This window comes from Cyrtonyx montezumae, unplaced genomic scaffold (genome assembly GCF_038088225.1).
Source record: "Cyrtonyx montezumae isolate F1298 unplaced genomic scaffold, pur_monq_1.0 scaffold_47, whole genome shotgun sequence".
Lineage (NCBI taxonomy): Eukaryota > Metazoa > Chordata > Aves > Galliformes > Odontophoridae > Cyrtonyx > Cyrtonyx montezumae.
In genome coordinates, this window is record NW_027072053.1 from 1,004,982 (window position 1) to 1,017,927 (window position 12,946).

General features: G+C 66.2%; 2 protein-coding genes across 2 annotated transcripts; both read right to left on the reverse strand.

The window, feature by feature from the left end:
• Nucleotides 1-559: 559 nt before the first annotated feature.
• Nucleotides 560-6,547, reverse strand: SEMA4C (semaphorin 4C). Its single transcript, XM_065747595.1, has 14 exons — nt 6,442-6,547; nt 5,413-5,561; nt 5,255-5,317; nt 5,057-5,155; nt 4,415-4,511; nt 4,017-4,133; nt 3,774-3,925; nt 2,914-3,089; nt 2,697-2,841; nt 2,246-2,468; nt 2,060-2,175; nt 1,831-1,988; nt 1,689-1,759; nt 560-1,427 (listed from the first exon to the last, which is right to left on the reverse strand). Exons 1-14 carry the CDS (start codon nt 6,545-6,547, stop codon nt 607-609), a joined length of 2,493 nt encoding a protein of 830 aa, XP_065603667.1. The 3' UTR covers nt 560-606.
• A 69-nt stretch (nt 6,548-6,616) lies between these two features.
• FAM178B (family with sequence similarity 178 member B) lies at nt 6,617-12,905 on the reverse strand. Its single transcript, XM_065747592.1, is given in 21 exon segments — nt 6,617-6,717; nt 8,287-8,387; nt 8,824-8,954; nt 9,023-9,127; nt 9,179-9,271; nt 9,344-9,434; nt 9,485-9,618; nt 9,823-9,999; nt 10,117-10,183; nt 10,185-10,202; nt 10,731-10,851; nt 10,935-11,004; nt 11,078-11,117; nt 11,119-11,175; nt 11,244-11,393; nt 11,462-11,572; nt 11,655-11,716; nt 11,806-11,962; nt 11,964-12,036; nt 12,667-12,845; nt 12,847-12,905. Coding segments are annotated over 21 exon segments (2,097 nt in total).
• Nucleotides 12,906-12,946: the final 41 nt, after the last annotated feature.

The following is a 12,946-nucleotide window of genomic DNA, read 5'->3' on the forward strand; positions in this document are numbered from 1 at the left end:
CCCAGAGCCCGGGATGCGGAGCTGATGCTCGGTCACGGTGCCCAGGGCTGCAGCCCCAATGTCCGGCTCCGTGTCCCCGGGCACACCCCCAGCGGTGCCCAAGCTGGGACACGGCCCTGCTGCCCGCACCCGAGGTGCTGTCCCCACGGCGCTGTCCCCACGGCGGTGACATTCCCGGGCTCCGTCCCCACGGCAGTGACATTCCCGGGCTCATTCCCCATGGCAGTGACATTCCCGGGCTCATTCCCCACGGCGGTGACATTCCCGGGCTCATTCCCCACGGCGGTGACATTCCCGGGCTCATTCCCCATGGCAGTGACATTCCCGGGCTCATTCCCCACGGCAGTGACATTCCCAGGCTCCATCCCCACGGCAGTGACATTCCCGGGCTCAGTCCCCATGGCAGTGACCATTCTCGGACTCAGTCCCCACAGCAATGATATTCCCAGGCTCAGTCCCCACAGCAGTGACATTCCCAGGCTCAGTCCCCACAGCAGTGACATTCCCGGGCTCAGTCCCCACCCTCCATCCCGGCTCCCGGCGCAGTACCGGGGGTGTCCGCGGTGCCGTGTCCCTGAGGTAGGTGCAGCCGCGCGCTCGGGCGGCTCAGACCGAGGACTCCTCGGGGTTGGAGTCGGGCAGGGGCTGCCGCTGCTGCAGCTTTCGGCGCAGCTCCTCGGCCAGCTCGGCGCACGGCGGGCGCTCCTCGGCCCCCAGCGCCAGGCGGATGTACCCGTTGGAGGAGGACCCGCGCAGAGGGCTCAGGTGCATGCGTGTGGGCGAATGCAGCGGTTGCCCCGGGATGGTGGTGTGCGGCGACACGGCTCCGGGCGGTCCTCCGTTGTGGCACACGGCGTGACCCGGCACGATCTTGAGCGACCCGTCCGAGCAGTAATAGCTGGAGGGGTCCCACAGCTTCTCGTCCGAATCCGAAGCGGCGCTGGGGACGAAGCGCGGGCTGTGCGGCTCCTTGGGCAGCTCGATGGGGTACACCAGGGTGCTCTCGATGGCCTTGGCGCCTTTCTCCAGCTCCTTGCGCAACCGCCTCCACAGCGACAGCACGGCCAGCAGCAGCAGCAGGCACGCGGTGCCCAGGCACACGGCCACCACCCACGCCAGCCCCGTTCTCTCCAGCAGCGCCCGCGTCTCCTGCGGTGCCCCGGGCAGCACGACCACGTGGTACGCCTCACCTCCCAGCCGGGCACCGCGCTCCTCCGCCACGCAGCGGTACGTGCCACTGTGCTGAGCCCTGGCGCCCGGCACCACGAGGGCGTGGAGTTGGCTGTCGTGCAGCACCAGCGCCTGCTGCGCCGTCAGCGCGTGGCCCTCGAAGGTCCACAGCGCCTGAGCCAGGTTGGAGCCCAGGCGGCACGTCAGCACCAGGTCCGTGCCCGCTGCCACCGTCACGTTCTTGGGGGTGATGGCACCTGTGGGGCAGGGATGGAGTCAGGTGGCACCACCACGTTGACTACTGTGGACTTGGGTGTCCTCGCTGTGTCAACATCTCTCATGGGTGGCATTGGGTGACCCCGCTGTGCCACCTCCCACGGGTGGGGTTGGAATGTCCCCACCGCGTCGTCCCCCATGTGCCACCTCCCATCACGGAGCGGTTGTGTCCCCACCGTGCCACCTCCCATCACGGAGTTGGGTTTCCCCACTGTGCCACCCCCATGCCCCCTCTCTCTCACCTTGCGTGCCCACCAGCGGCATGGCACAGGTGCGCGTGTCAGAGCCCAGCACATCCTGCACCAGGTGGGACCTGCAGGACGAGGAGGAGGAGGTGAGGAAGGCCCCACAGTGCAGCACGGCCCCCCGTGGGTGCCCCCTTACCCATTGAGGCCATCGGAGCGCACGCAGCGGCTGCCGTTGCGGCTCCACGCGCAGTACGGATCCCGTGCCAGGACGCAGTCGGCGCAGGACTGGTAGCGGCCGCAGTCGGCCACGGGCAGCTGGGCCACCTGGAGCCGCGAGCCGGCGAACAGCAGCTTCTGCGGGCACAGGGACGGGCGCTGAGGGGACATCCCCGCACAGCAGAGCCCACCGGCTCCACCGCTCTCACCTTCCTCCCCGCCAGCACCAGGCTCTCCACGGGCTGCGCCGGCTCGAAGACCTGCAGCTCCTCCACCAGGTGGACGTGGGAGCCCAGATTCAGCGCCTTGTGCACCCAGCCGTCACCTGCGGGGCACGGCGTGCAGTGAGCGGCGGCCCCACCTCGCCACCCCACACCGCGGCCCTGCCGCCGTACCTGTGCCGATGAAGAGCACCTCGTAGACGGCGCCGTCCAGCCCGGCCACGCGGTCCACCACCAGCTGGGTGAAGTTGGAGTCCTTCTTGAGCAGCAGCGGGCGGCCGCGCTGCGGCAGGACGGGTTGGTCCATGAGCGGGTGCTTCCTGGCGAAGTTGAGCGTGTTGTCGGGCAGCGCCAGCGAGCTGCGGAAGCCGTTCTGCCGGTGCCAGTCGGTGATGCACTGCGGACAAGTGGCACTGTTAGGCAGCTGTGACCCACTCCTCCAGGTCCCCACTCCTCCGGGTCCCCACTCCTCCGGGTCCCCAGGAGGGCAGTGGGGTCATTGAACTGCGGAGTGTGGCACTGTGGGCATGGGGGGGCTGCGGATCTTCCGCATCCCTGTGTCCCACATCCCGTGTCCCAGTTACCCCCACATCCCACTACTGTCCCCGCGTCCCCTGGCACTCACCGCCCCAGGCCGTGGGCTCGGCACCTCGTCGGAGTAGCGGCCCCACTTCTGTGCCTGCTCCCGGTACTCCTTATAGGGGCCCTCGAACGCCTTCTTCACCTCCAGGATGTGGTAGCGGCACACGGCCGACACATCCACGTCCCCCCTGCACGGAGAGGACCGTCAGCGGCGCCCCGAGTGTGGGGACCCCAACCCGCCCCACGCGCCGTGCGCTCACCACCGCGCCTGGAAGACCCCGAAGAAGGCGGTGTCCTGCCAGCGCGCGCCGGGCAGCGTGAACACGGCCTGCAGGCGGTTGAAGTGCAGCTGCTGCTCCGGCGCAGAGCACAGCAGACGCGCCTTCAGGAACGTCGTCCACTTCTTCTGCAGAATGCGCGCGCCACCGACGTCCCCCTGGGTGGCGATGGCACTGAGACCCCACCAGCCCTGTGGGGCCATCCCGTACCTCGCAGACCCCCTCCCCTACAGGGCTGTCCCATATCTCAGACCCCCACCCCTACAGGGCTGTCCCATTTCTCAGACCCCCACCCCTATGGGGCTGTCCCATATCTCACAGACCCCCACCCCTATAGGGCTATCTCATACCTTGGAGACCCCCATCCCCAATAGGGCTGTCCTGTATCCTGTAGACCCCCACTCCTATAGAGCCATCCCATATCTCGCAGACCCCCACCCCTATATAGGGCTGTCCCATATCTCACAGACCCCCCCCCTATAGGGCTGTCCCATATCTCAGACCCCCCCCCTATAGGGCTGTCCCATATCTCAGACCCCCCCCCTATAGGGCTGTCCCATATCTCAGACCCCCCCCCTATAGGGCTGTCCCATATCTCAGACCCCCACCCCTATAGGGCTGTCCCATATCTCACAGACCCCCACCCCTATGGGGCCATCCCATATCTCACAGACCCCCACCCCTATAGGGCTGTCCCATATCTCAGACCCCCACCCCTATAGGGCTGTCCCATACCTCAGAGACCCACACCCCCTATAGGGCCATCCTGCACCCTGCAGGCCCCCATCCCTGTAGGGCCATCCCATATCTCAGACCCCCACCCCTATGGGGCCGCCCCATACCTTGCAGACCCGTGCCACGCGGGCCACCACCTGCTCGGCGTAGCAGTCGTACTCCACCGCCCTCTCGCTGAAGAAGAAGTACACTTTGTCATCGTCCCCGCTGCTGCTGCCCGCGCTCTCCTGCACGTACGCTGACGCCACGAAGTGGGGCTCTGCGGGGACAGAGGGGCACAGTAGCACCGTGCAGGGTGGCCCCACACCCTCGTGTCCCCGTGGCCCCATATCCCCGTGCCCCTGCAGCACCGTTGAGCCAGGACGTGAGGTACTCGGTCTTCATGGAGTAGTGCGACCCCAGGTTGCGCAGGATGACGGGCTCGGTGCCCAGGAAGTTGCTGAAGGTGGCGGAGTACAGCTGTCCATCTGCAGGGCCGGGGTGAGGGGTTCAGGGTTGGTTTTAGGGCCGGGGTGAGGGGTTCAGGGTTGGTTTTAGGGCCGGGGTGAGAGGTTCAGGGTTGGTTTTAGGGCCGGGGTGAGGGGTTCAGGGTTGGTTTTAGGGCCGGGGTGAGGGGTTCAGGGTTGGTTTTAGGGCCGGGGTGAGGGGTTCAGGGTTGGTTTTAGGGCCGGGGTGAGGGGTTCAGGGTTGGTTTTAGGGCCGGGGTGCCCAGCGCTGAGCGCACCGAGGGGCCAGCGGTGCCACCTACCCACGATGAGGCCGGTGTGGCCCTTGGTGGGGTCGTAGGGGCATTTGCCCTTCCCGTCCTCAAAAGCCACTTGGTCCAGGGTGAAACTGGACAGCTCCTGTGGGGCAGAAGCAGCATCCAGACCCCCAGCTCAGCTCACCCCACACCCAGCCAGCAGTGGGATGGGGACAAACTGGGGACAGGGGCAGCACTGTGGCTGGAGACCCTCCTGGGGACAGGGACAGCTGCACATAACCCTTCAGGGGCCGGGGCAGCACTGGGTGATGCTCCGGGGGACAAGGACACCTTCAAACGATGCTCCTGGGGATGGGGACACCCCCAGATGTCCCTCCTGGGCACAGGAACACCCACAAACCCTGGGACAGGGACACCTCTGGTTGATGTCCGTGGGACAGGGATACCCCCAGATGCTCTACGGGGACAGGGACACCCCCAAATGACGCTCCTCAAGAATAGGGACACCCCCAAATGATGCTGCAGAGGACATAAGACCCCTAGGTGTTGCTCCTGGGGACAGGGACACACCCAGATGGGGGCACGGACACCCCCAGATGTCCGTCCTGGGCGCAGGGCGGCTGTGTGTCACGTCCTGGGGAGCAGTGGTGGGCACAGGTGGGATTTTGGGGAGGGGGCTGCACTCACGATGTAGGCACACTTGGGCTGGAAGGCGTAGGTGCCACAGGCGTACAGGTGGGAGCTGTTGTAGCTCTGCAGGAAGCGCACGTAGTTGAAGCAGTCGGTCTTGGGTTGGGGGAAGAAAACACGTGGTCAATTGGGGGGGGGGCAGAATGGGGGCACCCCACGTCCCCTATAGCCCCCTCAGTGCCCCCAGACCCACACCTGGCTGTTTTTGCCCTTCTGGATGCACTCTGCCTTCTTCTTCATGGGGGCTTCCCAGGAGATCTGAGGGGAAAGGGTGGACAGAATGAGAGAAAAAAGGGGTGAGGCAATAAGGCCTGAGCCCCAAACATCCCCACCCCCCACAGCCCGGGCCTCACCGCCGCCTTCAGCTCCACGGTGCCGGCGCTGAGGGCGAAGACGGCCTCGCGGGCGCCCACGTAGAGCAGTGCCTCGGCCTCGTCCAGCGTCAGCGTCACGTAGTGAGAGACCCCCCCCCGCGAGAAGCGCCGTGCCGTGTCCCGCAGCTCTGCAGGGTGGGGACAGCGTGGGGACATCGGCGCCATGCCATCGCTGTGCCCACTCTGAGCCTCCCCTCCCACCCCCCTTCCCCCCCCCCGGGTGGGCGCTGCTGGGCCGTACCCCCTGGTCCCCCCCATCCCTCCCCCCCCCCAAAACAAAGGGCCCTTTGTGGCTGTGGCAGTGCTGGGAACACTGCGGCCTTTGGTGGGACCCTTACCACCCCCCCAGTGGTAAAATGGGTCCATTGAGAGCAGTGCCTGAGGAAAGGGACGGGGCACTGGGGTGGGAGTGGGGCGTGGGCACAGCAGAGGGATGGGGATGCAGTGGGGGGGGGTAGGGCATAGGGTCCAGGGCGTGGGGACACAGGGCATGGCGTGGGGACAGCAGTTTGGCATGGGGGGGGCATGGGAACATAGGGCACAGTGTGGGGTCAGGAGGCTGGGGCATGGGTATGGCACTGGGATGGGGGCTGTGATAGGGGGACACAGCACAGTGTGGGGACAGGGATGTGGGGCATGGGCAAGGCATGGGGGGGACATAGGGATATAGGGCACAGCGTGGGGACAGGGGTCATGGGGCACAGCGTGGCAACGCTGGCACCCAAGAAAGGGTCAAGGGGGTCTCAGGAAGAGGCACAGCACAGGAACAGGGGACACGGAGGGGGGGCACTGCCCCATGTGAGGATGGGGCGCAGCAAAAGGGACGTGGGGTGGTGGGTGCACGGGGATGCACGGCACAGTGGGGACGGGGGGGGTCTCGGGGTGGCGGCACAGCGCAGGGATGGGGACAGTGGTTGGGACAAAGGGACCTGGGGTGATGGCACAGACCGGGACAGGACGATGGGGACCCGGCATGGGGGGGGGGGGGAGGGGGGGCTCAGTACTCACCCGCATAGGGGACGGTTTTTCGGGGCACAGCGCTCCACGAGGACCCCGCGGCGGCACTGGGGGTGAGCAGCAGCCAGGAGACGGCCAGCAGCAGGAGGGGGGCCATGGTGCGGGCCGGGGGGTGGCCTGGGGACAATGGGGGGAGGCCACCCAACCCCGTCAGGGCTGTGGGGCGTCACCCACGGGCGGCATCACGCGGGAGGCGCAGGCACAAGGCGGGCATTGAGGGCTGGGTGTCACGAGGGGGGGGCACATCATTCCGAGCTTCCGTGAGCCCTATAGGGCTGCAGACCCACAGCAGCCCCCATAGCGGACACCCCGTGCTCATTTTGGGCTGACCCACACGTGGGACCCTGCGTCCAGGGCAGCTCTGGGTAGGGGGGAAGCCACAGCTGTGTAACCCCACCCCCCCCATACACAGTTCCGTCCCTGCGGTCACTCCCCCCCCACCCTGACGCATCCCGGTGGGTCCGGGGGGGCCATGTAAAAGGAAATGTGCCCTTCCTCTTCCTCCCCACCCCAGGAATGGCCTCGGTGCCCCCCCCGGGCCCGGTGCCCTGGGGGTGCCCTGCTGCCCCCGCCCAACGGGGCAGGATGCGGCTGGGAATTGTTCTGCCCACGGGTGGGGGGGGGGGAAGCAGGAAGCAGGGGGGCTGGGAAGGGTTTCCGGGAGGGTGGGGGGCCGGGAAGGGGCTCCCCACAGGCGTGGGAAACGGGGATGCCCCAGATGGGGCAATGTCACCACGGGGTGGGGGGCACAGGATGGTACAGATGTAGGGACAACAGTGGGGGGGGGTTCAAGGTGCCATGGGCACAGCTGGTGTGCAACAGGCATGGATAGGGAAACACAGGCACGACTGAGAGTGGGGTCAGGGTGCCACGGGCATGGATTCACGGCCACGAGTGGGGACAGGGTGCCACGGGCACAGATTCACGGCCACGAGTGGGGTCAGGGTGCCACGGGCACAGATTCACGGCCACGAGTGGGGTCAGGGTGCCACGGGCACAGATTCACGGCCACGAGTGGGGACAGGGTGCCACGGGCACGGATTCACGGCCACGAGTGGGGACAGGGTGCCACGGGCACGGATTCACGGCCACGAGTGGGGACAGGGTGCCACGGGCACGGATTCACGGCCACGAGTGGGGACAGGGTGCCACGGGCACGGATTCACAGCCACGAGTGGGGTCAGGGTGCCACGGGCACGGATTCACGGCCACGAGTGGGGTCAGGGTGCCAAACTGGGATGCACCAGGCTCAGTCAGGGTGCCAATGGGTAGGGAAGCGTCAGGGGGGCAGACAGGACCTCAGGGGGGTGCAAAGGGATGAGCAAAAGCCAAGCATGGGGCTGGGGTGCCACGGGCATGGTGGGGGTGCCACGGGCATAGCTGGGTGCTGTGGGCACACCCCGAGTGCCATGGCCATAGCCGGGGGGGGTCACAGCTACAGAGCCACGGTTGGGGATCCGTAGGCACAACCCGGGGTTGGGTGCCACGACCACCACCGCGGGGGAAGGACCCGGTACCACCGTGTAAAGGGGAGAGCCGGGGGGTGGGGGGGGGCAGGGCTGAGCCCCCCAACAGCTCATCCCCCCGGCACCGCGCCTCGGGGGACGTACCGGAGGATGGGGGGCAACGCCGCGGTGGGGGGACCCGGGAGCGACAGCACCGGGATGGCGGCGGGGAGCGGGGGGATGGGAGCGGGGGGGTCCGCGAGCAGAGCTGCCGTTACCGGGAGAACAAAGCGGCCGCCCTCGCCGTTCCGCCAAAACAATACCGGGCGGGGCGGGCGCCGGGGACGGGGAGGCCAGGAGCCGGCGGGGGGAAGGGGCGGGGGGTACTCACCTCGGGGCGCGGCGGGGCCGGAGTCGGGGGGAGGGAGGCGGTTGCGGAGGCTCTCGGGGCAGCAGTGGGCGCGCGTCGCGCGGTTACGCTCAGCCCCGCCCCTGACGTCACAGGAGGGTCGGACAAACCAGGGCGGGGACCCCCAGCGCGGGGGGGTCGGGGGGAGCCCGTACTGGGGTGTCCGAGCCCACTGTCCCGTCCCCGTAGATCGCCGTGTCCCACTGGGCTGCCCCATCCATCCCCGTTGGGCTCCCAATCGCTATTGGGGTTTCCCATCCCTATGGGGCTCTCTGCCCATCCCCATCAGGTTTCTTATCGATGTTGGGGTTCCCCATCCATCTCCATTGGGTTTCCTGTCACTATTGGGGCTCCCATTCCTATAGGGGTCTCCATCCACCCCCACCGGGTTTCCTAACACTATTGGGGCTCCCCATTCCTAAAAGGTTCTCCATCCCCACTGGGTTGTCCGACCCCACAGAATGAGGCCCAGGCAGTGGGGTGACGAGGGGCTGTATACTGAGGGGGTCCAGGGCACACCCCCTACCCCAGCAGCTCCTGATGTAGAGCACTACGGCCAGGTTCTTCAGCTGGGAGCAGAACTGCCCCATACCCTCGCGCAGCCCCGACCCGAAGCGCTCTAGCCGGGTGCACAGCTGCTGCAGGTGTCCCTGTGGGGCAAAGTGGGGGGTAAAGACCGTGTGGGGACCCCCTGGTACCTCCCAGGGTTGGCACGCACCCGCTGCTCGTCCTGTGGCCGCTCCGTGCCCACCACGATGTCGGCGAGGAAGAGGAGGCTGTGGTTCAGGTAGCAGGTCAGCGGGGTGAGCGATGGGTGGTGGATCTGGGGGGTGTCCCCGGTCACCCTGTTCTCCCCGGGGACGGCAGCACCCACCTGCTGGTCCAGGTCCTGCAGCGCATGGTGCTGCGTGGGGAGCTGCGGGCTGTCCGGCCAGGGCTGTGCCAGGAGCCGGGGCAGCACCAGCAGCTGTGGGAACGTGGGCTCAGGAAACACAGAGTGAGAGCGGGGTGGGCACCGGGGGGGGGAGGCTGCACCCACCTCCTCCTGCGCCCCGAGGGCCAGCACGGCGCACGGTGCCCTCCCCAGCACCTGGGCCATGGCACAAAGGCTCAGGTGCCCGCGGAGCTCCCTATGGAGAAGGAAAGAGCATTCGGCTGCGAGCCGTGTCCGAGCCAGCACCACGACTGCGGTGCCCTCCAGGTGCCCGTGGCAAGCGCCGTGCCACCAGCAGCCGTCCCTGCCCGCTTTGTGCCCGCCCAGCCAGCTGGAATAAAGGAATTAGAGCGAGGTGCATCCCGGCCCTGGCACCAATCCTGCGGGGCCACACCAGCTCACACGGCACTCGGCAGCAGGCAGGGCGGCACTGCCAGCCCCGCGGAGCCCAGCAGAGCCCAGCAGAGCCCAGCAGAGCCCAGCAGAGCCCAGCAGAGCCCAGCAGAGCCCAGCAGAGCCCAGCAGAGCAGGACGTGCCTCTCCCTGGGGGTGGTACCTGTACCGGTGTCCCCGTGCCCCCATACCTGCTCCTTCCAGCCCAGCACGCCCTCGAGGAGGCAGCGCAGCGGGTGCCACAGGTCGGGCAGCGGTTGGCAGCGCAGAGCACGGTCGATGCTGAGGAAGCAGAGCAGTGCCACCAGCTCCCGGCGGGCACGGTCGGAGTAGCGGTTCGGACAGGCGAGCACGCACACCGTCAGCGTCTGCGGGACGCGGCGTGAGCGCAGCGGGGCAGGGACAGGCCGGTGGCACCCGGTGTCCCCAGCACCGCCTGCTCAATTAGCAGGAAGAGATAACGAAGGCACGGGGCGTGCTCACACCCTGCAGGCGTCCCCCAGTTGTGTCGCCAGGGCCAGCGTGGCAGCGCTGCTGAGGTTTCCCTGTGCCGGAGTGCGACGGATCCACCCTGGGAGCAGAAGGGTCTCCTGAAGGGCTGAGCGCCCGCAGCCCTCCCACTGAGGCACGGGAGCTGGTGCACTGTCAGATCATAAACCTGTCGGCGTGTTTTATGACAAATATTCTGCTGTTACAGCCACAGAACAGGCGAGACTGACGTTAGCATCGCTCACGTTCCGGCTGGAACTCCAAATCTTGGAGTCAGAGTAATTATTACAAGCGTTTGAGGTCGTGCCTACCTGGGGGCTTCCAGGAAAGATGTCAGTGTTACTTAAAAGTTGCACTGCTTGGAGTAGAAAACTTAAATTAGGCTCCAGCAGTCCCAGAAACCAGGTTAGAATGGAACAGAATAAAACAAATACAAAGCATCACATTTCACTCACAGAAAACATCTCCTAAAAGCAGTGACTGAAGCTCATCTGATGGAGCTTACTCCCTAAGCATCAGCACTGGGAGAGACTAAGGACACTCTGAGGTACTAATGCTGCTAATTGTCCTAATTATCCCACTTTATGATCCCCACCCGCTCGGGGCTCACCTCGTATCCATAGGGCACAGCTCAGGGGGCAGCAGCCGCCGGCAGCACAGGGCCCCCAGGTTGGCACCCGTGTGGACGAAGGCCTGGCCAATGTCCCCCAGCATGGGGCACCAGGGCTCATCTGCGGGCACAGGGACAGCAGTGCCAGGGGGCAGCAGCCCTGCCCATGGGGTATGGAGGGCCCCAAGCCAGCCCTACGCTCACCATCGCGTCTCATCCACATCTCCCAGAGCGTCTGGAATGCGTCGGTCCCGTCCGGCCACGTGCTCGTCAGCTGCCAGAGCAAGGAAGGGGTGAGCGAGGTGGCAGTGCGTGGGGACGGGGACCTTCATGCCATGGTGGCTCACCTGGAAGAGCCAGCGCAGGACGGGCAGTGGGCAGGCAGACGTACAGCAGGTTCAGGCATCCATCGTGCACGAAGGTCACCTGGTCAGCAGGTGAGGCGCTGCAGAAACAGGCAGAGGGTCAGCGGCGCCATGCGCTGTGCCCCCCGGCCCTGGGCCAGCCCCTCACCGGAAGAAATTCTGCTCCAGGTTGCTGCTAGGCTGCAGCCCGTGGGTGTCAGGGGTGGGCAGTGGGAGAGGGCAGATGTTGAAGATGGGCTCCCAGGGGCGCGTGGTGGGGAAGGTGTGCAGCTTCATGTCGTAGAGTGACAGGAAGGCCCTGCAGGAGGGGATGCACCAAGGTGACACAGGGGACAGCGGGCAGAGTGCCCACCCACTGCCACATACCTCTGCTCCTCGAGGAGCTCCGTGTCATCATCTGATAACTCCTGGGGGCCACGGCTGTCCCTGTACACTCGCGTCAGGTTGGACTGCACTGCACCAGCTGGGCACTGCTCCCTGGCACAGCGGTGGTGAGGGCTGGGCTGGGGGCAGTGGGTGACCCCAGCTTCTCTTTAGGACACGGGGGTGCCAGCCTCACCTTCTCTCCAGCAGCAGAGCATTCGGGCTGTTGGTAAGTGGGTCAGGTTCTGGGCACACTACCTGGGCACAAAGCAAGACCTTGGCACCCAGGACTGGGTGAGCATCCCCGAGCACCGCTGATGCCATAGCACTGCTGGGCATGAACAGACCTCCCTGTGCTCAGCATGGCTCGAGTCCTTGTCGCACGCCAGCAGCTCCTTCAGAGGGGTCAGCTCCTCCTCGCTGTCGCTGGAGGACATCATTACTACATCCTCCACTTGCTGCAGCACTGTCCCACACTCAGTGGCACTGCTGGGCTGAACACTGTGGATCAGCACAAGACTGACGTGCCCTGCTTGGCCTCTGGCGGGTGCTGCGGGGCTCCGTGGGGCACTGGGGGGCTGTGGGGAGAGCACCAAGATCAGTATGGGGCTCTGTGGAGCACTCGGGACAGTGTGGAGGTCAGTGTGGGGCACTGGGGATGACGTGGGGGTCAGGAAGGGGCTCTATGGGGCACTAAGGACAAAGCCGGGGTCTGCATGGGGCACCATGGATGACAGCGGGGTCAGTGTGAAGCACCAGAGACAAGATGGGGGTCAGCATATGACATGGGGCAGAACACAAGGGTAAGTGTGAATCTCTATGGGGCACTGTGGATGTGGGGGTCAGCGTGGTGCTTTATGGGGCACTGGGGATGCAATAAGGACCAGAAGAGAGCTCTATGGGGGGCACAGGGGACAATGTCGGGGGCTCTATGGGGCACTGGGGACCGTGTAGGAGTCAGAAGGGGTTCTATGGGGCATTGGGGACACAATGGGGATCAGTGGGGGGACTCTATGGGGCGCTGGGAACCATGTAGCGATTGGGGGGGGCTTCTGTGGGGCACTGGGGACCACGTAGTTATCAGTGGGGGGCTCTATGGGGCACTGGGGACACAATGGGGATCAGCAGGAAGCCATACATGGGGACCATACGGAGGTCAGTATGGGGCACAGGGGCACCACTGATGCCCACCTCAGGACAGCCCTCACCTGTCTTTGCGGTGGTGGAGCTCTGGGGCTGTGGTGGAGCCAGGCAGGCCGGCAGACAGGGATCCACCGGGCCGAGGGGCGGCGGCAGGAAGGGGCGGCCCACCCGCAGGTGCTTGCTGGCACGGAGCTGCTGGCAGGAACAAAGGCTGTACTGGAAGGAAGGACTGAAGAGCCCCGGACTGGTACCAGCGCAGCTCTCCCACCCTCTGCCGTCGCCGCGCCGACGCCGCACACAACATGGCGGCGCTGTGAGGCGGCCCTCAGCGGGCGGAGCTGTGGG